Raw genomic sequence first — 24967 nt, forward strand, 5'->3', positions numbered from 1 at the left:
CAAATAAGAAGCTGGTACCAGGAGAACAACGTATGTTAGCATAAAAATCGTCGTAGTCCATTCGATCGCCAACGAGGAAACGCCGTAATACCTTGAAAATTGATAACCTTCAGACATTATGGACTTGAAGAAGTTAGATCATACGAATTGTCCCGGTGGTATCTGACCTGCGTGCCACGTTGTTGACGACTGTGAAATGATACCAGTGGATCCCATTGCTCGCGCCACAAAGGAAGAATAGTAGGAGCTGAAGCCAACGTGTGTTGAAGGTTTTCAGCTCCGTGGTGCTGCTGTCTACTTTCGGGCATTTCACATCTCTGTCAGCGTCTCCAAGTTATTTCTCAACTGCTCTCACAGTTCCTGGTATTCACCATTTTCTAATTTGGTCAATATTGTTTGCACCACGTGCCTTGAGAATCACTTATCCAATCATGCAATTATTTCGCAAACCATGCAAAGTGTTCAGACAGTGATTTTAGGTTGACGTAAACACCGACGTCATTAACGAGGAAAAGTGTCAATTACCACATCACAACGTTGTATCATTGACCGTTCATTTCTCATCAATGTTCTACTATCACTGCAACTCACAAAGAATCGACGGAGGTGAGCAGGGCGGCTAGGTGGTCTAGTGGAGTAAGTCTCCGGCAAAGCATCTCTAGATACCAGGTTCGATTCCTGGCTCCGTCGTTAATTTTTCAACTCACCTAAAAATTTCGAAAATTGTATTCTCCTCTAGTTAGCTAAGGACCTTCATAAAATGCAAACAATCAACGCCTTCCTGTATAATACACCTGTTCAACTCATACCTATTGTATATTCAGCCGGGATAATTCGTGAAAATGTGAAGTGATATCAGAGTGTCTGTCTTAAATGATTTATTGAAAGTCATAGTAATAAGAACTTGTTCCCATCAGTTGATAGGCTTCGCTGGGGAGAAGGATGGGATGAACTGTGCTATTACGAGTATGTATGCCCTTCTCTTGACATATTGGAACACCTGCATTTGCATCTGGAACACGGAGAATAGCTGTTAGCATTTGGCGTTTGGAAAATTTTTCATCGTAACACCCTGACGTATTCCAAAGCATCGAAAAAACAAATTTGCGTAAAGTTTCGAACGATCAAATAAACCGAAACACGTACCTCTACGAACTTGAATTTTTCCATTCAGGTAAACAAATTACAAAATTACTAACTTTCATGGATCAGAACATTTCTTCCGGTCAAATTCGAATTGTTTGTGTACCAATATAAAACGATCGCTTTGATTATTGGGGTGGGTTTCAAAATTCCGAAAGACCAAAAACGCGGATGATTGTAAGTCCCAAATTTTCGAGATACGAGTTTTAAAACCACGAATGATCAGCGTACCGAAGTTTGGATTTTCGATAAGTCATCCAGCAGAATAATTGTCTTCCCGAAAGTTTATTCAACCAAACCTTCTCTTATCCGAAAAAGTATGTTCAGAAATGCATGCCAAACGACCAAAGCACAGAATGTGAAGATACAGAAAAATAAAAGCTTCGAAATTAAATATTTAGAGCGGCTGATACTTCGAACAGCCGCGAAAGCGAAAAAATTAGTTGCCGACAATCAAAGTTCAGTGGAAAATGCATGTAAGCTTGTGCGTAATCAAGCTTGGCTGCGTCGCTTATTGACACGCGTGTGAGAGAGTATGTAACAAGACTCCGAGCTGTTAGCATCAAGGTTATTATATTGATGTACACAAGGGTTTGCTATCGGCAATTGTATAGATTTGTAAGCCAATAATTATATTGTTGGGAAGGAATGAAGATTAGGGAGATAATCCACACATGCAAGATGCAGTTGTTAACTGTTAACAGGAATGAAGATTAGGGAGATAATCCACACATGCAAGATGCAGTTGTTAACTGTTAACAGGAATGAAGATTAGGGAGATAATCCACACATGCAAGATGCAGTTGTTAACTGTTAACAGGAATGAAGATTAGGGAGATAATCCACACATGCAAGATGCAGTTGTTAACTGTTAACAGGAATGAAGATTAGGGAGATAATCCACACATGCAAGATGCAGTTGTTAACTGTTAACAACTGCATCTTGCATGTGTGGATTATCTCCCTAATCTTCATTCCTTCCCAACAATATAATTATTGGCTTACAAATCTATACAATTGCCGATAGCAAACCCTTGTGTACATCAATATAATAACCTTGATGCTAACAGCTCGGAGTCTTGTTACATACTCTCTCACACGCGTGTCAATAAGCGACGCAGCCAAGCTTGATTACGCACAAGCTTACATGCATAATGGCCAAAAAGCCGAAAGAGAGCGAGACGATTGTCATAATTATGCAGGCAGAGTTATACAAGATGGCACTAGATACCGTCCACTGGATATGTGTGGCGTTGTAGTGAATTTATGAGTTTCTGACGTCATCCGTCCTTTCGGCATTTTGGCCATTCTGTCTTTAGTGGGTTCCAGGTTTTTGAACATTCGAGTGTTTGGTTAGTCGTTATTGATGAATTCGGATTCGTAGATTTTCGTCAAAGGCACGTGCCTGTGATTTGAAAATTCGACTTTTTGACTCTTCGGTATTTCCGCAATTCGATGTTTTTCTTTTCGTAATCTTGGCCATTCTCAAAAAAAAAAAAAAAAATTCGGTATAAATTAATTAATCTTAAGTTGAAATCCGTGGCGATTAGCGCCTTAGTTTTGTGAAGTACGACTGCCATTAACGCTTTCGAGTAATTTTTTGTTATGGTTTTATTATTGTAGGTTGTTACCAAGAGTCCGACTTGCGCAAGTAAATTTAAGATAGATTCGATATTTTGTATTTCTTTATTTTTGCATCGAGTTTGCCAAGAGCATATTGAGTATTATGTTTCTTTTCTTTTTTTTTTATTGCTTATCGCTTCCAGTAAAGAATATATGTATTTTTTTTATCTTGCTTTTTGTTAATTTGCGTAGCGTACAAGTGTTCTTTATTTATCTGTGAAAAATTACTCCTCCCCTCTCCGCGGTACTGAGCTATCTCGTGCAGAAGAGTACAGCCAAGGATTAGCGCAGCTGACGATTGAGAGGCGTGTTGACCACGCTAGACGCCCAACAAAGGTTCCCGACGTGTTTTGTAGGATGAATTTTTCCAGCTTTCATCGCAGATCCCCAATTTATTTTCTACACGATAAGTTCTCGGTCTCATCTCCGGATGGCCGAGTGGCAGCGAAAATCTCCGTCACAATATACACAACAAAATCTAAGAAATTTATGCACGAACACACGCGCGATATAATAAATTATACTCTAACAAAAATATCAATAATTTATTGGCGATAATTACTTTTATTAAAATTTAATTATTAGCAAGATGTACAGCGTGTTTTACTGAACCTTGGCCAAAGTAGACTCGAGCCGCGTTTACGCAAATGCGCGTCACCCAGGCAGATAGCTGAGCATAAGTGCTCACAATCAGTCTCATTCACTACCAAGGAAAAAGTATGCGCAGTGCGCCTAAACGAGTTTTTGCTTAAAAAATATGAAAAATAGCTCCGTGTGAACGGAAACATTGTGCCAAGTAACACGATGTTCATGCGTCTTGATTGCAAGAGGGAACAACTTATCTGAACTGAAGTTTGCATATTCAGACGTTACACGGGTATCGTTCACATATTTTGCAAAAAATTCACTGTATGTATACATATCAGATGCCATCGATGGATTTCCAAAGATGCCGTTTATTTGCGCTTCGAAAATCAGGAGGAAAAACCTGAAACGCATACATCGGGATGCTGAAATCTTAACATCACGATGACCGTTGGTCGTACATAATAAATTATCGAAACTTAGGTTTAACATTCATTGTACTCCACTGTTGATGACAGCTGACTTTTTCTTCCCATAAATGTTACTATGCCCCTGAACAGCTGACGTGTTTCAAAGTACGCAATGATCAAGGTATGTACAATAGGCTCTCATATTCGTATTTCAGGCATCATTTTAACCGTTAAAATCAATCCACATGCATTTAACAAGCAAGTAGTCCCAGTCTTGTTCAATTTTTCTGAAACAAGAGGCACCGAAACGATGAATCGTTGAAAAGAATATTAAGGATGTTAGACTGCGAGCACAACATGAACACACAGTTTAAGCTCCAAAATGCAATATTTCGATATTTTTCAAATATTTCATTTGAGTCCCTTCAGAAATACTATAAGAATATCACGAAGTGACTCTCGAATCGTGTGATTTCAACTCTGTCAATTCTTTGACGGGAACAGCGATGTATCGGTTGGTGAGTTGCCTAGCTTTCTCGCGTCGGAGTTCGCTTTTATTCAAAATTACTAATATAGTTCCCAGAGCGAGAGATGCGCAAAAACACCCGATTGCCGCTATATCGCCGTAGTTTTCCAACATCCTGCCGGTGAGGAACACCAAAAAAAACCCATAGATCTGAGGTGACATGTTTAAAATTCCGGTGGTGATTGATTCTGGCTCAGGATAAGTTATTTCCACGCATAATTCCGTTCCAATTGTTCCATATCCGATCACGGGAGCACTGAAACACGAACAACACGAAATATTGATATGAAAAAAACGCATCATACCATCATGTCAGACACTTTATTCACCCGCATAGTAGGAGAGTCGCAAATACCATCCATCTCAATTCCAGCATATAGCTTGACCCATACAACAACGTTGCAGGGACTGACAAGCAACAGACGACGATCGAGAGCTTTCTGTAATTTATTCAATGACGTTGACAATCATGGACATAATTGTGCAGTTTTCCTGCTTCAAGCAATTTGAATTGCACTCATACCTGAACGCCTTCGTTTTGTCGAGAATCGTACCACAGGTTATTGATCCAATCGCCCCAATCACACTCAGCCAAATTGCCAGATATCCAACACTCCTAGTATCGTCCTGAAATTCAGTCAAATATTCAATACTTGTCCATATAATCTCTGTACAAACGTTACCTTGAAATGAGCAGTGTAAAGCGGGTTCAATAGGACGCCCAATGCCAATGCCACACCCAAAATTAAGCCAAAGCTGTTCCACAGCATGAGAAAACTTCTGTTCTTCAGGACCCTTTTACACGTTGGCAGAAAGCCCAAAACCGCTGATTCGTGGTTTACTTTTTGTAACGCCCTTGCACCACTCGGTGGTAAGCGCGGTTCGTCGAGAAAAACTGGAAAACAAGGACCACGTTCAGGGTTCGTAATTTTATTGCATCAATTAATTTTTTATGAATGTCGGTGGCTAAAATATTTCTTACAGTAAATCTGCGACAATAACTTACAAAAAAATAATATGAAGGTGAGAATGCTGGACCCGATTGCCTGTGGCCAAAAAATGAACGAGAGATCCCTTCCGATGTCTTCGATATTTTCGTGATCTTCAACGACCGTGGGAACAGTCAGGGAACAAACAATCATGCCCGCCTGAGGTCCGTAGAAACCGACGGCTGTGGCCAGGGCGACTTCTTTTGGCCCAAACCAATGCGAAGCTAATCGGCCAGGAACGCTGAGGACGAAGACTTGGAACACACCAAACAGGAGTTGCGCGAAAATTGCTAAGTCAAATCGGTCCGGAGATGCTGCGAAAACCTTAATCCAACAGCCGATGGATACGCCCGTCGTGGTTATCAGAATGGTCCGTCTCAAACTGATGCGATTCGTCAAATAAGAGACCGGTATCAGCAGAATCACGTATGCTATCATGAAAATTGTGACGGTCCATTCCACCGCCAGTGACGAAACGTTGTAGAACCTTCAACAATGGTAACGGTCATACTGATTGATAGAACTGAAAACTGGAGGCTAGTTGTCGCAGTGGGAACTGACCTGCGCGTTATGTTGCCGATGATCATAAACTGGCCAAAGTGCATCCCACAGCTTATGGCGAGAATTAAGAACAGCACAAGCTGTAGCCAGCGTCTCTTGAAGAGTTTAACTTCCATTAAACTTTCAACGACTTTCGACAAGTTGTCGTCGATTTTTTTCTCGCCAAATTCAGCATCGCCATTCGATACGGGCATCGTCAAAACTTCGCATGCTTTGGAAAAGGACTTGCTATCCTCGTTTATAATCACGCTATTCTCCACTATCACCATTTTTCATTCAACTCACTGAATGTTAGTTCTACTCAACGGCATGAAACCAATATTCCGATGATTCAGCCCGAATTAATAATTATTTTCACCCGTGAACTCTATAACTTGAGGTTTCGTCAGCGTTTTAACAATGAGTATCACCGTATCGGCACTCCGATAATACTGTTACACTTATCAAGGAAAGACTCAAATTTATAGCTTCATCTCTGGCAAGGTCTATAATTCGCATCTGCATCATGACATTGAAAATAATATTGTATAGTTCTTCGTTGTATCACATCAATCAAACAGCAAAGTCATACGGTTGTTTTTCCAACAGGCGCGTGAGGTATTGAATACTGGAAACTGAATTCATGATTATTATGTAAATAATCCATAACGACAGTCGCGATCGTAATAAAACACGTACTAATGTATTTTATCTGTGGATCTGTGTTTGGAATAATGTATTCCAAAAAGTATCATACTTCTCACCCCGAACATCGTGAAGTTTACCCGGATATGTTAAATCACAACTGTTTGCCGGGGTATAAAACTCATGTTCAATTACTTAAGAATGTGACCACAAACTATAAGCGATTATCTGATGCGGGTTGAAATTATTGAAACGTCTTATGAACCAGCGATATTTTATCAACATGAAGTCAGACTACAGTGCACATGAATGATTACTGTAAAGTTGAGGCTGATTACACAGAAATCAAATTGAAATTATTCGACCCGCCAAAATTGAATCTTTTCATAAAAATTATCAATCTACGATAAGAAACATTGTATAGAAAACTCAGTATAATTTGACGGTCAAAACATTGAACAATCAATCTGGAAAATTTCTATAATTGATTTGCAACCAAAATCACTTAATTTACAACGTCTATTCCTGGGGAAAGATGGCGTGTGTCTCATTGACAGTAGCTGATTGTCCAGCTTTCTGACGACGAAGCTCGCCTTTATTAAGGATGACCAGCACGGTTCCTAGGACGAGTGACACGACCACACATCCGTGACCTGCCACATCTCCGAAGGCTTCAAGTACCCTGCCAGTAATCAGTACCAGCAAAAACCCGTACAGTTGAGTAGCCATGTTCAGAATTCCCGTGGTGATAGCTTCCGGTTCAGGGTAAGTAATTTCGGCACACAAATCCATAGCAACCGTTGAGTAACCCAATACCGGACCGCTGAAACGAAATAAATTTAGTGAGTTGACGGAGATACAGAACGAATTGCAGAGGGATCCGAGGCAGAAGTTCTATTACCCAAAAAGTATGTAGCTGGCGAATAACATCCACTTTATCTCCATCACGAAGCTTGTCGCGAACAGAATTGCTCCGAATATTGATGTACAACTAGCCACGATAGAGATGACTCTGAAATTCATGCCATAACCCTCATGATCTTGGGCATCACTAAACGATTACCTGCTTGAAGAAATATTTCCGACGCTTGTATATACCTAAATGCTTTTGTTTTGTCGAGAATCGCACCGCACACAGCAGAGCCGATACATCCCGTCAAAATTGAGAAAAATGACAGAATTCCTACGCCTTTTTCATCGTCCTAAAATAAAGTTTGATATTTAATCAAAAACGGTGCGAAGCTGAAATCGAGCCTTACCTTGAAGTGAATCATGTAAAACGGATTAAGCATAGTTCCCATTGTCATCACAGCCCCCAGGAGTAGCCCAAATGAGTTCCAGAGCATGAGAAAATTCTTGTTGCTCAAAACTCTTTTATACACCGACAAATAACCTTCCGTATTGCGGGATTCGCGGGTTACTTTTGCGAGTGCCCTTGCGGTGCTCGGTGGTTGACCGGGTTCGTCCTGAAAAACTGGAAGCCAAAGACCTTGTTGAAGATCATTGATTTACAATTCCAACTGTCTTCGCCGCTATGATTGATGCTTAAGGCTTAATGAACAAACAATAAAGTCACTGCTCCTGCGCGACACGTTACAACTTACGCAGGAATAAGATCACAGTGACGATGCTGCAGGCAATCGCCCCGGCCCAAAACAGCCTTGAATAATCGTTGCCGATGTCCTCAATTCTTTCGTGGTTTTGTACTAGCATCGAAGTACTGAGAACACAAATAACGTAGCCTGCCTGCGGGCCAAAGAAACCAATGGTTGTGGCCAAGGCAATTTGACTGGTTCCGAACCAGTAAGCAGCCAATCGCCCGGGAACGGTGAGTATGAAAAGATAAGAGACGGCGAAAAAGCACTGCCCTATAAATGCCACGACGAAACCATCCGGAGACGTTGCCAAAACCTTGATCCAAGACCCGATACACGTGCCAGTAGCGCCTATGAGTACCGTCAACCTCAAGCCAACGCGATCCATCAAGTAAGAAGCTGGTACCAGGAGAACAACGTATGTTAGCATAAAAATCGTCGTAGTCCATTCGATCGCCAACGAGGAAACGCCGTAATACCTTGAAAATTGATAACCTTCAGACATTATGGACTTGAAGAAGTTAGATCATACGAATTGTCGCGGTGGTATCTGACCTGCGTGCCACGTTGTTGACGACTGTGAAATGATACCAGTGGATCCCATTGCTCGCGCCACAAAGGAAGAATAGTAGGAGCTGAAGCCAACGTGTGTTGAAGGTTTTCACCTCCGTGGTGCTGCTGTCTACTTTCGGGCATTTCACATCTCTGTCAGCGTCTCCAAGTTGTTTCTCAACGTCAGAAACTGGTATTATCAAAACTTTGTTCAGTTCTGCCAAGGATCTCTCGTCCCCATCGGTACTCTCACAGTTCCTGGTTTTCACCATTTTCTAATTTGGTCAATATTGTTTGCACCACGTGCCTTGAGAATCACTTATCCAATTATGCAATTATTTCGCAAACCATGCAAAGTGTTCCGACAGTGATGTCAAGTTAACGTAGAAGCTGACGTTAATAACGACGAGAAGCGTCAATTATCACATGACAACGTTATATCATTAACCGTTTCACCTCAATGTTCCAATATCACTACAACGCAAAAAGTATCGTCAGAGAATAGCTAATGAATCAAATATAATGCAAACACTCAACACCTTCCTATGTAGTACACCTGTTTAGCCCATACCTATTGTGTATTCAGCCGGGATTACTTGTAAATACATGAAATAATATCAGGGTCACTAAATTAATTTACTGGAAATAATTGTAATAAGAACATGTCCCCATCAGCTAATAGGCTTCGAATGGGCGAGCCATGGGATTAACTGTGTGACTATAATTAGCGCATTTGCAAGCGAAACATGGAGAACGGCTGTTAGTTCTCTCTAGAACTGTGGAATTCATAAGTCACTTGGTGGATTTCTTCAAAGCGCTAATCAAGGTGTGTTATAAATGGACGCAAAATACTTGCCTACAACAATACGAGCCTATTGGTACCAGGGCGGTCTGTATTTGGGTTCGAAAAGTTTTTCAATGCAACATCCTGACCTATGCCGAAACATTGAAAAAAACATTCGTCTAACGTTGCAAACGAAAACAAACCGAAACACGTGCCTCTACGAACTTGAATTCTTCCAATCAGGCAAAAAAAATGAAAATTCCAAAATTAATAATATTGCTGGATAATAACATTTCTCCCTGTCAAATTCGAATTGTTTATGTAATAATATAAACAAATCAGACCTCAATGTTTTTTCCCCCACGGTTCTTGATCGATTTTTCCGAAATAACACTATGCTGTTCAGAAAAAAATGTTCGGTCTCCAGTCATTTCAAATATTTTCCAATCAACAAGTGAAATTTCGTAAAAATAAAAAATTTCATACGGAAATATTTTCATTTAACCGATAATCAACGCCAAGGATAGTTCTTTTCGACTGAACATGAAAATCCAAGCTCTTGGAGGCACGTGTTCCACTTGATGTAACAGCTTGAAACTTCACACAGACATTTTGAATGATTCGGAACAGGTCTGGAGGACGTCACCATGATAACTTTTCTGACCCCAAACAAGGACCACCCTTATAGGGATGGCATGTTAAGCAAAGGGTTCGACCACGTCTTTATTACCTCCGAAATCAAACATCGATCGGTAAAAGTAGTTTTTTTTCAATTCCGCTCCACGATCGCGATTAAAGAGGGTTACATGTGTTTCGAATAATATAACTCGTCGTAGGGTGGAATCAAGTGAATATACCAGATTATTTCTCCGTTTTAAATTGATTTACCTTGAAAAATTATCATCAATGCTCCAGTCGATAACTACGATTGTTTTGTATTTATTTGCATCCCCCATAGAATCACCGTATCTCATGAATGCATAAATTTAATACACTTTCAACGTGCGACGATCTTGTAATTAAATTCTGACAGAAGTATTGATTTTCAGATGACGAAGTTCCTCACGATAACTGACAAAACTTGACTGTGAAGATGCTTTCACACTCTATTCGAGAGAGAAAGGACGGAAGCAATACATGCTGTAGCGCCAGAGATTACTTGATAACTGAAATTTAGAAGTCGCAAAAACGCATAGACGTTCATGATACGCTGGTATGATTCTTTCTCAGTACGGACTATGCTCATGTGAAATCAGATGAACGCTCTATGCTAGTGTCGGTGGGTGAGGGTCAAAATTCCGAAAGACCAAAAGTTCGAGTGATTAAAAGTCGGAAATTTTCGGGATACGAGTATTGATGCGAGAAATGGGATTTTCGATAAATCACCCGATAGAATAACGGTTTTTCCGAAAGGTCGTTAAACCGAACGCTATCTTGTCCGAAAATCTATTTTTAGAACAGTCGGCATTACAAATGACCATAGCGCAGAATGTGGAGGTGCAGAAAAATAAAAGCTCCGAAATAAAAAATTGAAAGCGGCTGATACTTCAAACAGCCACAAAACTGAAAAAATTAGCTGTCGGCAATTCAATATTTGTCCTTTCGTAATCTTGGCCATTCTCAGTAAAAGAATGTCGGTACAAATTTATATGCACATATTTGTTTTTTCAGTATTTATTTTTCAACAAGTCATCATTTCGTATTTATGGTCTTTCTACGTTTTCAAACCGTCGGTAGTTTGACTTTCGGGATTTCGTTCCGTCGGCGTTTTGGTCTTTCAAAGTTAGTTGTACTTGCAGCACCCTTCCATTCGATCTCACTTAAACTCTATCAACGCCTTCTGAGGATCAATATTGTATACGGCAGTAACTTTGCTAGCTTTTTGTCGATAAAGTTGAATTTTGTTGAAAACCGTCAACAGAAGCCCGACAGTCAACTCTCCGCACATACAGGCGTGTGCTACTTTATGACCGTAAGCTTCCAACACTCTGCCGACGATCAGAATCGACAGAGTTCCATAAAATTGAGGTGCCATGTTCAAAATCCCTGCGGTGATACCTTCGGATTCTGGATAAGTCGTCTCCATACACAGCTCCAATCCAATCGTCGGATAGCCGATTACTTGTATCCTGAAATTCCAAATTTTCAAAGTCAATCGACTAATTGCATGCGTGAATTGAAGCACTTCACAGCTTACCCGAAGAATATGCCCATCACAAAAGCCATCCATCTGATCTCCATAATCAGACTCGTAGCAAACAACGCGTCGGCAATCAAGGCGAAGGCGTAAACTGCAGTTGCGACGAGTCTTCAAAATATGTCGTTTCAGAAACGGTAAATCGTCAAGATTAAAACATTATCATAAAATTCTCGGATGATATCTGTTCCTATATGCATCCTGACACGGTACTGATTCATACCTGAATTTCTTTGTTCTATCGAGAACAGCAGCGGCTGCTAGTGTCCATAAGGTACCCAGAATGGTTGAAATAAGCGAAAGCAGTCCAGTGTCCGTTTCTCCGGTCTGGAAATAACTTCAAACAATTAATAATGGTACAAGTCGAGGCACGGTGCTAAAATAACTAATCGAACATTACCTTGAAGTGAGATACGTATAACGGGTTGATGAGTGCTCCGAATGTGGTCGACACACCGCAGATCAAGCCGTACGAGTTCCAGAGTAAAATGAAACTCTTGTTAGTCAAGATCCTCTTGATCGTTGGCCAAAACTCTTCCGCACCATTCAGACGTTTCGCGTTTCGAAGCGCTCTGGCGTCACTCGGCGGGAGTGGTGGTTCGTCTTGAAAAACTGCGGGTAAAGTGAAAAAACGCGTTTGCTTTTACCGCAAGAATTAAGGCCAACAAAGAAGGTATCCCGGATCCATCTCTCCGATTTGATTGTTTTTTGTAATATTTTATAGTAGACTAAAAACTAAGCGACAGGTATTTTTTTTTTATCCGCCATTAAACACTTTAAGGGGGTGAAATCACCCTCCAAAGTAAGATAGGTCAAGGGGCGATTTCGCAGTTTTTTGATTTTTTTTTTTTTGTTCTAATTGAGAAAATTACATTTTTGAATTCTCGTTATGAGAAAACTTTTCCAGTTGGATTAGTTAAAAAAAAATTACTCCCTTCTGGGTGAAATCGTCAAATTGCCCCTTGACTTGGCTTACTTTCAAGGATGGTTTCATCACCTAAAAGTGTTTAATGGCAGATAAAAAAAAATACGTCTCGCTTAGTTTTCAGTCAAGTATGACATATTGCAAAAGAAATCGAATCAAAGAGATCGACTTGGGCCGGTTACCTTCCTTGCAAGAGCAACCTTCCAACGGCGGTTAATGTTGGTAATCTCACAAACGAACACGGAGATCGCAGCAATAGCGGCATAAACGGCAAATCCCCAGTAAAGGTTGGACAAATCGTTCCCGATGTCAGCCAAGTTTTCATGGTTCCTCACGACGAACGGAATCATGAATATCCCTAAGGCTATGCCCAGGTGGAGGCTGAATACGGCGATACTGCAGGCAAAAGCGACCTGCGTTTTCCCAAACCAGCAGGCGGCCAGCCGCGCTGGAACAGGAACGATGCACATTTGTGATATCGCTATGATTGCCTGGCCCAAAAAGGTCACCGCGAAACGATTCGGAGATGCGGAAAAGACCTTCACCCAGGTACCCAGACACGTGCCAGTTGCACCGATCAAGACCGTCCATCTCAGACCAACGCGATCCAGCAGATAGGAAAGTGGAAACACAAGAATCATGTACGAGACCAGAAAAATCACGTTGGTCCATTCCACAGCCAGTGACGAAACGTTGTAGTACCTGAATAGATATCATTCAACGCATTTTCATTACGGGTTCTCTCTTTGAGGCGGAATCTACCTTAAGAGGTCGAAAATCAAGTAGTCTTGGGAAGTTTTTTCGATAGGGAGCAATTGAATATATCATATATTCTAAACTCGAATGAAAAATTGAAAAAATTACCAGACGTAGTTTAAACTGGTAACGAAAGATCCTTAGAGTTTAGAAAATGACCATTCAATTCCTCTCTGTTGAAAAATTCCCGAAAACAACTTTTCAACATCCCAAAGAAGGCCCCCCATCCCACCCATACCGCCCTTCGATCAAGGTCTTCCAGATCTTACCGACGTATTACGTTGCTGATGATAGCGTACTGATACCACTGAACAGTGTTGCTTACGCAGTAAATGATGAACAATGCGAGCTGAAACCAACGCCTCTTGAAGACTTTTACCTCCATCGAGTCGCCGATTATCGTTGTCAAAGGTTGCAGATTTCCCATCGCGTCCTTGGATTTCAGTTCAACCTTAGAAGACGGCATCGTCACAATGCCGTTTATCACTGCTAAGGGTTCAGTTGTTAATTTCAGGAATGAAATTACATATATTGAACCCGGAATGGATAAGAAATATCAAAAAAAGATAATGAAGCAACCGTATACTTGCATGCAATTATTAAAAATATTGTCGAATATAGTTATGTAACAAGCAAATAAATCTTTTAACGTCAAGACATTACTTTGTTTTAATCAGAGGTATAAAATGAAAATTAGTCTTGCAGCTGTTATCAGAAAGTCTAGTATCCGTGACTATTCTTTCTCATTACGATCACTGTTGCTATATTTTCTTGCAACTGTTGCGAAAATTTAATGCTTGTGCAAGAATAAATTGACGTTAAAGCCTTGTTTAACTAAAAAAGTCGAATAAACCTCACAAACTGATTTTGCGTTGCAATTGCCAAAAAAAGAATCGACAATAGCGCAAAATGTTTACGCGTACCTCGTTTTTCGTAATTCCAACAATATTCAAACAGTTTTTTTAACGATACCTGTTTCACTCAATTTTTCTAGTTACTGTAACAAATGAAATTTTTCTCAGTGTATGAAGTTCATTTTCACAGGCTACAAAAAGCCCCAACGAATGATTTTATTCATAAATATTACAACTTTCACCGTATTTCTAATGATCATGACAACCTCAAGTGTCATACCCCAGTCTTTTATGACAACAATCACCTACCCAGTAATCAATTTGGTATCTGATTCTACACTCGCTATCATTCGTTAGGGTAAGATAGAGTGTTGTTGATGACAAGCGTGAAACCACATCGTCCTTTCAATACCGCCGATAAAAACTAACGGAAACATTGACTTTCCATAAGTCTAAATAATCGCGCAAAGTGCAGCTGCATGTCGTCATAAAAACACTACTGCACGCCAGCATTAAAAAAACACGTTATTTCAAGAAATAGAATTTTCATCGTGTATTTGCTAACTTGATAACCATTCTGGGCAGGACTGCACTCATTTGGTTCACACCAACAGCACTGCTGCAATAATATTAGTTTTCAGCGCATTTGCACATTACATTTCCCAATCAACGATTGATTGCTTCATTCAACTAAATTCAGACCATTATTAAACATGGCAAACAAACGTCATGCCATTAACGACAAGTTGGCTTGGTCCGTCTCAATTTAAAGTTGGGAAGGTAGAGAAAAACGATAAAAAAAACATCTGCACCAACATTATTTGCATTACAAACTAAACAAAGATCGACAGTTTCAGTCATTCTTTCATATCTAAACATGCAAGATGCTTAAACTCTGGTATTGTTGATCCGATTCTAATGTTTTTCGGCTAATATCTTTATTGGCCAGCTTTGCATAAAGAATTGTCTGAAAATCATTTAAAAAATATTACTTTATGGTGTAAGTATACCAAGCAAATATAATTATCGATGAACATTTGTTGTACCGTAATAACACTAATATATATATATATATCCAATTCGAAGATAATTGCTTGTGAAAGTTTTTTTTTTCCCTCGATCCAAAGTGTACATAAAGACATTAATTAAGGTCGTTGGAAGAACACCAGAATTTAAGCGTTCGGAACGTCTTAATTAGAAACCCATTTCTCACGTTGTTGACGTCGAAAAATTATCTTCTGCCATTAAAATACACTCATATTCATTTATAATATTCAACAGAAGGAACATTCTTTCATTTATGTTTACTATTATTGATGAAAATAACATAATTATAGTGCTGGAGATTTATTCAACAGTTTTTTTTTTTTTTATCTCTCTTACAAACTTTTGATTCGAACGATGACTGACTCATACCTTACGAGACGCAACACGTCAAACGAGGATCTTACGCGATGCAAATTGATACAAATACGAATTTCGCAGCTGTGTTTCTCGGCTTTTTCCAACGTGGGTAACAAATTTCATACTCAGTTTTCAACATTTAAACAGTCTGCAGAACTGTTTTGTAAGTTATACAACAAACATTTCCTCCGTGTTTGAAATGTAATTTTGTAATTTTGCCTCTCAATTTCGACAGGAATGAAAAAGAGTCTTTTCCTGTTATTGAACAAATTCTGACAGATTTTTGTAAACATGCTCCTCGATTCTTTTACGAGTACGACGCAGTTAGTTGTAACTCTATTAGGTAAAAACCCCCCTGATTCCATCAAGAGAAATCATTTATTACCAAGTTATTATCCAAACATTTTCACTCCTAGAATAATCATTTGCGTTGGCAAAAAAACTGGCAAACAATATTTCTGGCAACCAGACGTGACGGAATAAAGAAAACATTGACGCTTACATAATAGTATTCAGGCGGTCAAAACTGGAAGGAATTATTTTTATAACAAACGAGAGATCGTTTACTGATCACAATTTTATATTTATATACGTGCCGTATGACGTCGTTCGCATGTCACCTCGCCCAGACTAAAATGCAAATAAGTATAGCGCCAATTGTATGCTTACAACATGCGACTACGTGTTAAAACTGTTTCTTTTCTTCCCGTTGAAATTTTTTTTCCCCCTTTTTTTCTTTTGTCACTTCATTCCAGTTGTTTCAGTCGGACCATTCTATTTCGACTTACTCGTATCTTCCCTCGCGGTCCAATAGTAATCGTTGAATATTATTGTTTTTCGCATCGTATTTTTTCTTTAAAGGTAACGATACAAAGAATTGTTGATTCAGTTAAGTAGTACCACCCAACTTGAATTTCTCGTTGTGACACGAACGCGGATCTATAGATTCCGACGACAGAGTACACAAGTGGAAAAAAGACACCGCTCGCTTTTGCCTTGAAACAACAAAGGGCCAAACCTAGCCGACGAGGTCTTTCTCGTATCGTCGTGAAACATGCGCACCGTACAAATCCAAGGCTTCATAATTTTAATTGTTTAATTGCGCGACCTTTATACGAAGGTAAAAATATTACAATATTTGCCTGACTTGTTGAAAAATGTAGAAAACTTTGGAAAAATCTAAGGCTCTGCTGGTTTTCTAAGCTTCGAGAGTTGCAGTTTCATTTGAGAAGGACGAAGAACGAGAAAATACCTGAAATTTGAAGAATCGGCCTTTGAGGGCTGATTGACTGTGTTGATTATACATTTCCCTATGACTCGTTATGTGAAAAGACTTTCTAACGCTTTAAATAATTGAACATTTAATCATTCCTGTTCGGCTGTCCGTAAGATTCGCAAGATTCTCCGTCTTTGCTTCCTGTCCACGACTTAGATTGCCACTCTTTACGTGGCATATTAGCCTCGAGTAAACTGCCTGCAACTTCGTGCAGACCAGTAATTGCCATACGTGTACACGCCTCTTTGGGTGTATTTGTTCAGCCAACACAGCTGTTCAACAAATTTCAATATTCGATACAACATAATTACAATATCTTAAAAAAAAAACTCTCAAACTCGGTGGATTGAAAAAAATTCAGACTTTTAGGTATATACACGTGGACTTGACAAATAATACCGTACAATTTCAAATAACGTGAGTTTGGGATTATAGATAGAGCAAAAACTTGTCCTTATGACGAACAATCGGTTTTCGGAAGGGGAAAGAAATCTGCTAGTGAGTTAATGATACCATTTCAACTTTGAAAAATAATACAGATTCGTATAGTCATATACAGTCACCGGGATAGAGGGACCGATGATCCACTTAATCCAGGACTGATAGTCCAAGTTCTACAAAGGGGCGGGATGGTATGTAAGGAACGAATTACAATCAACTGTGAAACAAACTTCGGACACAAAATGTTAGGAATTTTCATTCGTATAATTCCCCTTGACATTGGTACCGCACGAAAATCGCACACGGAATCCGATAAAGTTAATTTATTCCGTTGAATGAAACTTCACGCACAAATCCAGAGTACTGAAATTGTTTTAACACTCTCCAAACGCAAAGAATCAACGAACTTCGTGAGTATAAATTATCTCGATGCCCGATCTCTACGACGCTCAATTCTTGATGATTAATTTGCGGCTGACGAAAATATTTCGCTTCTGACGAGAAGTTTCAAGCAATTACTCTCGTGGGTTGTCATTTGTAATAATGAGAGCGAACTCGAATCGTGGAAGAAGGCTGATAGAATCAACATCACTTAACGATTTCATCTGACACTCCTTGGCTTAGCGCATTATATCGCGCGGCATATTCTTCAGCTTTTTGCCTACGCAGATCAATTTTATTCAATACTGTCAACAGAGTTCCCAGGCTGAGAATTACGAGAATGGCGGCGTGTCCAGCTGTATCTCCGTAGACGTCCATCAGCTTGACGACAACGAGACTTATGAAAACACCGTAAATTTGGCCCGCTATGCTCAAAATCCCCGTTGACAGTGCCTGAGACTCGGGGTAAGTCGCTTCGGCGCATAATTCAAATCCGATCGCATTAAAACTCGTGAGGGCAATGCTGGAACAGAAACGGTTGGGTGTATTCTCATTGGGAAACGCGAGTACATGTGACTTCGATGACCGATCAAATTCCAGTCTGATTACAGTGATATATTTACCCGTAAAGCGAAGTTGACAAAAACACCGTCCATTGAATTTCCAAGTTCAAGGTCACAGCGAAAAGTATTTCGCAAAGTACGGATGAACTGCTCACGGTGATGGCAATGACTCTGTAATTGTTGAACGCTGTAGTTACAACCGTTCGCAAATCGTTATGCGTCACGGCTACGGTTAACTAACCTAAATTTCTTCGTTTTGTCAAGAACTGATGCGATGATTACCGAACCTGTGGTCCCCAGAATACATTGCAACATATTCATTATTCCAACTTCAACTTCGCTGTTCTACAAAAAACGAATATAACTGAGGGTGTACGGCGCTACAGAAACATACAAAGTGCACAGTAACGTTACCTTGAAGTGAGTTAAGATCAATGGATTCAAAACTGTTGCCGTTGAGTAAAACACGCTAATAATCAAACCATAGGAGTTCCAAAGAATGACGAAATTCCTGTTCTTCGTTACTAATTTTTTTACCGACATTAAAACTCCTTTATCAAGACGTTCGTACGTGGATTTTTGAAGCGCCCGCGACTCGCTCGGTGGCACAGAAGGTTCGTTCTGAAAAACTTTTGGGAGAATAGAATCGGTTGAGAAACAAATTCGGCGTCCTCGTTGGCGGAAAAATGCGACGACTCACAAACAAGTACAGCCAATGTTACAACGGTACATGCAATCGCGAGTATCCAGTAAGTGGCGGACAATTCAGGCCCGATTTTCTCGACGTCGTCGTGATTTCTGACGAAAGTCGGAATGGTAAGGAAGCAGATCGTCAAGCCGGCGTGAACCGCGTAACAGCCGATGGCTGTTGCGAAGGCGAGTTGGTCTTTTCCAAACCAGACAGCCGCCAATTTTCCCGGCACAGGAACAATGAAAACCTGGCTTACGGCGACCATGGCCTGCCCTGTCAGCAGCACCGGAAAACGATCTTGGGCTGCTGAAAAGACCTTAATCCAAGCTCCGAGACACGTGAATACGGAGCCTATCACGACCGTCCATTTCAGGCCTATCCGTTCCGTCAAAAACAAGGCAGGGAAGAAGAAAACTGAGTAGGACACCATCAACACGATGCTGGTCGATGCTACCGCTAACACCGAGACATCGTAGTACCTGAAGCCTCCGGTTTCCGTTAGTATACATAATATAGGCGCACGAGTCAAGGTCTTGAATTCTGGTTTCTCTTTCGTTTCGAATTTTGAACACTCATCTATGTTCGTAACAAGAAGAGGAATACCGTTGCCGGTGTTGAATAATTATCTTACCTACTTATTATATGGCCGATGATCGTGAATTGAGGATATTGATAGCTGCTGCATACACTGCATAAGACATACAAGAATAGCTGAAGCCACCGTCTTTTGAAAACCCGGACTTTCAACGGACTGCCACTCGCGGTGTCCTCGTTTTCCTCTGGGTGTTCAGTCTTAAGAGGATTCATGACGTTATTGTCAGTGATTTGTTGATTCCTCATTATTTTCGAACACTTTTAACAAATATGTATCCTTTATTAGCTGCGGAGTTGCTTTCAATCAGGATTCTCGATAACCACACTCTGACCTCACCACCTATGAAATGCTATTCTAATGGATAGCTTTACTATTCTCACTGAAAGATGTTTATAATCAAATACGAGTGTACAACGTTGTCCTGAATATTCCTTTTTTATTTTATGATATGTTATAGTAGACTAAAAATCGCGCGACACATATAATTATTGTTTTTACTTACCAATCAACACTTTATGGAGATGAAACCATCCTACAAAGTAAGGCGTGTCAAGAGGCGGTTTGGCAGTATCTTTTTCAATTAAGAAAATTACATTTTCCATTTCCCGCTGGGAGAAAACTTTTCCAGATGGATTGGTTAAAAAATACCAAGTATGTTCTTGTGGGTGAAACTATCAAATCGCCTCTTGACATGCCTTACTTTTTAGGGTGGTTTCATCCCCTTAAAGTGTTTAATAGCAGATAAAAAAAATTTGAGTCGCTTAGTTTTCAGTCTACTACAAGATTTTACGAAAGAAATCAAATTGGTGAGCTCGACTTGGGATACCTTTCTTGTTAGTCATATCGCTGCATCATAAACAGGCCGTAAAAACAGCCGCCTCGAGTTTAAAAAACCAACTTTAGCAAGCGTAGCAAAGGACTCAGATTTCTGTTTGATCTTAATAATACGAGTATATGAGGAGTTCATACCAACCCGTCCGACGTACAATCCTTACTCTTCTTGATTTCGTAGCCGATATATTATTACATTACATTACTCGACTTAATTTAGAGATTTTTATCTCTTACAGTTTTCAAGAAGGACAATTTCCTCTTTCGACAATTTCCACTTAAAAAAATATTTTCAATTTGTTATAACCTTTGACCGGCAGATCAGATCATCAAAGTTATTAAATCTAATTATTCGTATTGGAATGCAGTTATGCAAATTTTAAGAATTATTGAATAATGATTCTGAGTATACCATGTCAATGAGTTTCTTTTTGCAGTGTTCACTTTCTTAATTCATTCGAGCACAAATTAAACACGCTTCGAGTCACCTGCTGCGGCAGATATTCGCGGAATAAAATATCGATTACTCAAAAATTAAGAATGGGAAAAATAAAAATGAAATAAAAGCCCGTTATCGGACCTAGCCCGAACTGTTCGTTTCTATGCTCAGAACTTTCAGAGATTATTCTTAAAAAAATTAAAATTCACATAGCTACCAAGTCCAAGGCACGGCCTCCTAGTCCGAAACATGTTCTACGTTTTGTGAGCATTATATTTTTTTTTTTTTTAAATGCAATCAGTACCGATAATTTAAGTTTTCAGCCATCATATCCCAAGTAAAAGATCCCAAAAAATACCTGTCATTCACTTTGTCCTTAGAAACGTAGTGAAGAATCAGCCAAAGAAATAGAACGGGGTGAGAGCCGGACGTTAATATGGTGTTTACCGCCTCTACGTATTTTGTATCAATATAATAAGGTAATTACACACTATGAAGATTTCACATGGCATGTAATGTTATCGGTATGACTGTATCGCAGCTGTTTCATATTTGTTATCTAAGTTATGTAAATTAGCCAATACTTGACAACGTTCCCCAATCGAACATTCATTACTGACACATTTACTCATATGAAATAATCGCAACTGCGTAAATAATGTTCTATCAAGTAACCGCTAAAATGTTTTTTCGACGCATATGTTACAATCGTAGGTATCGCAACGATCGCGTAACTGAGCTGCCGACCAAGCTAAAATTGTAAATTGTTTGTTACATTGTACGTTAATAAAACTGACTCGCAGAATCTGAGGATCAAGTGAAACTGTTGTTCAATTTTTATTCGCTTCAAACTGAACGATAATTAGTTCCACGTATCAACTTCTCTGTAGAGTTAGAAAGAGGCTCACTGGACGGCATTTATTTTACACCTTGTTGCATATTTCTGGACTTTTTGCCGGCGAAGCTCTGGTTTGTGAAAAATCGTCAACAGAGTTGCCAAGCCAAGCGCACTGCATAAAATCGAGTGCGCCGCAATGTCTCCGTATACCTCCAGTACCTTGCTAGTAACTAGAACTATCCATATTCCGTTGAGCTGACTAGACATGGACAAAATCCCGGTTACGACAGCTTCGGATTCCGGGTAAGTAGCTTCGACGCACATCTCCATTGCAACGACGCAGTAGCTTCCCAAAAAAAATCTGTAACGTTACCAGCCTAACATTAGTTGATCATAAAGGACCAAAAAAACTACGAGTATTCGTTTCGAAACCACTTACGCAAGAATCCCGCCGGATACGAACACCATTACTTTGTTCTCCAAGTAATAACTTAAACCATATAAAATACCGAAAAGCAGCGCCATAGCGCTCGTCGCGGTAAAAATGATTCTGCGAATTGGTAAGTAAGCCTTATTTAAGATGTTCCGTATGTTGTTCTTTATTTTTTAAGTTCCAAAAATCACCTGAATTGCTTTGTCTTGTCAAGAATCGAAGCGACGATCACCGAGCCAATCAATCCCATGAGGCAAAACAACAGTTCCAGTTTTCCAAGCTCCGCATCAACGTTCTGCAATGGATTTGAACATTGTTAGGATTTCGGTCATGTCGGGATTGGCGTGACTCGAATGTTACCTTGAAACGATTAACGAGGAATGGGTTGCAAAATGTCGACGCTGTGTTTAACAGGCTCGTATTAAGACCCCATGCAAGCCATATAAGTAGATAGTTCCTGTTCCTCAGTACCCTCATCAGCGGCGGTAAAAATCCCTCCGGAGAACTTTCACGCTTGATTTTTTGAAGCGCCCTAGACTCGCTTGGCGGCAGAGATGGTTCATCCTGAAAAACTACGTAGTGAAACAACATACGTCATATCAGTAATGTCGTTCGTCAATCGTTATATCAGAGCCTGAAAATAGCCGTCACTCACGAAAAAACACAGCCAGGAAAACGACGGTGCAGAATATTGCCACTATCCAATAAATCAACGATAAATCACTCCCGATGTCGTCGAGACTTTCGTGATTCTTTACGAGTATCGGAACGACGATGAAGCAGCTAATGATGCCGCAACAGATAGCGTGGTACCCAATGGCAGTGGCCAGGGCCACCTGGTCCTTCCCAAACCAGCATGCAGCCAGTTTACCCGGCACAGGACACAGGAAGCTCTGGCTTACAGCAACCACGCATTGGCCCATCAATGTCACTGCGAAGCGATCCGGGGCTGCGGAAAACACCTTGATCCATGCTCCCAGGCAAGCCACCGTGGCCCCAATTACAACCGTCCACCTTAAACCTATGCGATTTATCAGGTAAGAGGTCGGAAACAGCAGCAACATGTACGAGACCATCAGCACCACGGTCGTCGATGCGACTGCGAATCGCGAAACGTTGTAGTACCTGAAGAATTGAGGTTTTATCATTATCAGTAGCACTGGCGTTTGTCAAAAATATTCAAGGTCAGTCATGATCAGGTGGTAGAGATTAGTCATCTTACAGGCATACTATGTTCGTGATGATGGTGTACTGAAGCCATTGAACGCTGTTCGACGAACTAAAAAGGACGAAAAGGACAAGTTGGAGCCACCGTCTTTTGAAAACTTTGACTTCTAACGTGTCTGGTTTCAGAAATTTCTCATATTTCTCTATCGATGTGTCTTCAATTCTTTGCGACAACTCGATCTTTTCACCTGCGGTCATATCGACACTCCTGCACGTTTGAGAAGCTGTGCTTCACCTCGGCTTTGCTTCTATACCCAGGATTACTCTCCTCCACTTTTTGTTAACAGTTTTCACCCGAATGGCTAAATGGCACTGTCACGAATGGCATCTAAGGCTCATTTACTTCTATGCCAAACAGAAAATGGATCACCGTTCTTGTCCATACGGTTATTGTGACTAACAATGAAAATGTTTTTCCATCCGATACAGCTGTGTTACGATGTGAGCACGTCATGTGAGTTGAGATGAAGGCGTGACATGTGAATTTGAGATGGACTTGACGTAAAAAAAATCATTATTGTGACACGCGATACTAAAAAAAGTCAAGACCGATGCCTTATGCAAAAGTTCTCACGTTAACTAGCCCACGGGTATCCGTATTTATTTCCGAAGAATTTTGTAGAATTTTTCATCAAATAATTAATTCAGTAAAATTATTCCGCTGGGCAGTGATCCTTACTTCATTGAATCCAGTAACCTCCCCCTGGTCATCATTAACTGCTCATTCCTCTCTTCACAAATTCTATCTGACTAAACTCCTCCCGCTTTGACTTCTGTCATAGATGTCGTGATCTGCCTTCCTTGACTGTCATGGCCATCGAATTATGCTCTCAATAAACTCAATCTCGTCCCACTCGTCTAATCTTATTTTCTAGTTGTAAGCGGCAGAAATTCACATCTCATTCACCTATATTCTAATTGTTCACCATCCGAAATGCAACTTTGCCTAGTCACATATATTTCTTTATTTTTTTTCTGTTGCTTTACATTTTATATTCTAATTTTCTTCTACCACTATTTTCTTCTGCACATGTACATTAAATTTATTCATTGTGACACATCATGTGTTATGCCCTTTGCCTCGTGGCTAAAGTAGGGCATAATAAAGTATTATCTATCTATCTCAACTTCATTTGTGGCAATGTAAGAAAATTAATGTATTCCACGAAAATAAGAAAAATATGCCTAACGATAACCGCATATTTTAGGTCAAGCGTTACGCACCTTTTGAAGCGAAAAACAAATTTTCGTAATTGAAACCTTAATAAACATCCACTACATCTGAATTCAATTAGTACAAAGTTTTTCTACCGATAAATTTTCGTCAGACTAAGTTTGCTTCGTTATTCTATGGACGTTACAGTGAAAAAAAAAAAAAAAAAAACACAATTTGTACTCAAGTCCACGTTTCCAGATTCTGGGAGGCGCAATTACGTGGAATAGATTGATTTATATTGTTTTTAGTTAAATAACGTGTAACATATTTACACGAATAAAGGTACCTATATATTTAAATTTTACCAGAATAAATTAAACAAATTTATTCCACTCTTTCATTACAAACGAGCAGTGAGAAAGAGTAAGCGTTAAGTAATTAGTGGGTGTTTGAAATGCTTATTGATGTTGAAATCGGAATATAAAATTGAAATGTAGTATTAATATTTCTATCCATACAGTCCTCAAAATTTGTTATGCTTCGTTAAACAGGTACCGACAATATTCAT

General features: G+C 39.9%; 5 protein-coding genes across 15 annotated transcripts; all 5 read right to left on the minus strand.

The window, feature by feature from the left end:
- Positions 1 to 2863: 2863 nt before the first annotated feature.
- Positions 2864 to 6281, minus strand: LOC107218341 (uncharacterized MFS-type transporter C09D4.1-like). The gene is made up of 6 exons (XM_015656179.2): positions 5838 to 6281; positions 5294 to 5763; positions 4971 to 5182; positions 4811 to 4914; positions 4617 to 4727; positions 2864 to 4543 (listed from the first exon to the last, which is right to left on the minus strand). The coding sequence occupies exons 1-6, from the start codon at positions 6104 to 6106 to the stop codon at positions 4207 to 4209; spliced, it is 1503 nt and encodes a 500-aa protein (XP_015511665.2). The 5' UTR covers positions 6107 to 6281; the 3' UTR covers positions 2864 to 4206.
- Positions 6282 to 6980: 699 nt separating this feature from the next.
- Positions 6981 to 9082, minus strand: LOC107218332 (uncharacterized MFS-type transporter C09D4.1-like). Its single transcript, XM_046744814.1, has 6 exons — positions 8612 to 9082; positions 8066 to 8535; positions 7721 to 7935; positions 7560 to 7663; positions 7363 to 7473; positions 6981 to 7284 (listed from the first exon to the last, which is right to left on the minus strand). The coding sequence occupies exons 1-6, from the start codon at positions 8878 to 8880 to the stop codon at positions 6981 to 6983; spliced, it is 1473 nt and encodes a 490-aa protein (XP_046600770.1). The 5' UTR covers positions 8881 to 9082.
- Positions 9083 to 11106: 2024 nt separating this feature from the next.
- Positions 11107 to 13736, minus strand: LOC107218333 (uncharacterized MFS-type transporter C09D4.1-like). Its single transcript, XM_046746040.1, has 6 exons — positions 13540 to 13736; positions 12747 to 13216; positions 11990 to 12201; positions 11813 to 11916; positions 11590 to 11700; positions 11107 to 11521 (listed from the first exon to the last, which is right to left on the minus strand). Exons 1-6 carry the CDS (start codon positions 13734 to 13736, stop codon positions 11209 to 11211), a joined length of 1407 nt encoding a protein of 468 aa, XP_046601996.1. The 3' UTR covers positions 11107 to 11208.
- Positions 13737 to 17479: 3743 nt separating this feature from the next.
- Positions 17480 to 21217, minus strand: LOC107218345 (feline leukemia virus subgroup C receptor-related protein 2). 11 transcript variants are annotated; one of them, XM_046744982.1, is made up of 7 exons: positions 21104 to 21217; positions 19516 to 19672; positions 18890 to 19359; positions 18604 to 18818; positions 18431 to 18534; positions 18250 to 18360; positions 17480 to 18149 (listed from the first exon to the last, which is right to left on the minus strand). In XM_046744982.1, the coding sequence occupies exons 2-7, from the start codon at positions 19572 to 19574 to the stop codon at positions 17834 to 17836; spliced, it is 1275 nt and encodes a 424-aa protein (XP_046600938.1). In that variant the 5' UTR covers positions 19575 to 19672; positions 21104 to 21217; the 3' UTR covers positions 17480 to 17833. The 11 variants fall into 11 exon arrangements, with proteins under 11 accessions (XP_046600938.1, XP_046600931.1, XP_046600932.1 ...); XM_046744975.1 differs by having other exon boundaries at positions 18890 to 19366; positions 19516 to 19732; positions 21104 to 21216; XM_046744976.1 differs by having other exon boundaries at positions 18890 to 19366; positions 19516 to 19854; positions 21104 to 21168.
- A 333-nt stretch (positions 21218 to 21550) lies between these two features.
- LOC124295338 (uncharacterized MFS-type transporter C09D4.1-like) lies at positions 21551 to 23791 on the minus strand. The gene is made up of 6 exons (XM_046744983.1): positions 23239 to 23791; positions 22672 to 23141; positions 22377 to 22588; positions 22208 to 22311; positions 22023 to 22133; positions 21551 to 21944 (listed from the first exon to the last, which is right to left on the minus strand). The coding sequence occupies exons 1-6, from the start codon at positions 23439 to 23441 to the stop codon at positions 21650 to 21652; spliced, it is 1395 nt and encodes a 464-aa protein (XP_046600939.1). The 5' UTR covers positions 23442 to 23791; the 3' UTR covers positions 21551 to 21649.
- Between the last annotated feature and the right edge of the window lie 1176 nt (positions 23792 to 24967).

This window comes from Neodiprion lecontei, chromosome 7 (genome assembly GCF_021901455.1).
Source record: "Neodiprion lecontei isolate iyNeoLeco1 chromosome 7, iyNeoLeco1.1, whole genome shotgun sequence".
NCBI classification, from domain to species: domain Eukaryota; kingdom Metazoa; phylum Arthropoda; class Insecta; order Hymenoptera; family Diprionidae; genus Neodiprion; species Neodiprion lecontei.

Excerpts from the sequence above, each read along its gene's own strand:
- LOC107218341 (XM_015656179.2), bottom strand. The coding sequence starts at position 6,106 with ATGGTGATAGTGGAGAATAGCGTGATTATAAACGAGGATAGCAAGTCC. Across the intron at positions 5,183-5,293 it reads CACCTTCATATTATTTTTTT|TTTTTCTCGACGAACCGCGC; the intron begins GTAAGTTATTGT and ends CTTGTTTTCCAG. Across the intron at positions 4,915-4,970 it reads TTTACACTGCTCATTTCAAG|GACGATACTAGGAGTGTTGG; the intron begins GTAACGTTTGTA and ends ACTGAATTTCAG.
- LOC107218332 (XM_046744814.1), bottom strand. The coding sequence starts at position 8,880 with ATGGTGAAAACCAGGAACTGTGAGAGTACCGATGGGGACGAGAGATCC. Across the intron at positions 7,936-8,065 it reads CACTGTGATCTTATTCCTGC|TTTTTCAGGACGAACCCGGT; the intron begins GTAAGTTGTAAC and ends TTTGGCTTCCAG. Across the intron at positions 7,664-7,720 it reads TTTACATGATTCACTTCAAG|GACGATGAAAAAGGCGTAGG; the intron begins GTAAGGCTCGAT and ends ACTTTATTTTAG.
- LOC107218333 (XM_046746040.1), bottom strand. The coding sequence starts at position 13,736 with ATGCCGTCTTCTAAGGTTGAACTGAAATCCAAGGACGCGATGGGAAAT. Across the intron at positions 13,217-13,539 it reads ATCAGCAACGTAATACGTCG|GTACTACAACGTTTCGTCAC; the intron begins GTAAGATCTGGA and ends ATATCTATTCAG. Across the intron at positions 11,522-11,589 it reads GTGATGGGCATATTCTTCGG|GATACAAGTAATCGGCTATC; the intron begins GTAAGCTGTGAA and ends TTGGAATTTCAG.
- LOC107218345 (XM_046744973.1), bottom strand. The coding sequence starts at position 21,016 with ATGCTCACAAAACGTAGAACATGTTTCGGACTAGGAGGCCGTGCCTTG. Across the intron at positions 19,733-20,962 it reads GAGGCCGTGCCTTGGACTTG|TGTTCGAAAATAATGAGGAA; the intron begins GTAGCTATGTGA and ends ATTTGTTAAAAG. Across the intron at positions 18,361-18,430 it reads GACAAAACGAAGAAATTTAG|AGTCATTGCCATCACCGTGA; the intron begins GTTAGTTAACCG and ends CAACAATTACAG.
- LOC124295338 (XM_046744983.1), bottom strand. The coding sequence starts at position 23,441 with ATGACCGCAGGTGAAAAGATCGAGTTGTCGCAAAGAATTGAAGACACA. Across the intron at positions 23,142-23,238 it reads ATCACGAACATAGTATGCCT|GTACTACAACGTTTCGCGAT; the intron begins GTAAGATGACTA and ends TCAATTCTTCAG. Across the intron at positions 22,589-22,671 it reads TTTCCTGGCTGTGTTTTTTC|TTTTTCAGGATGAACCATCT; the intron begins GTGAGTGACGGC and ends TTCACTACGTAG.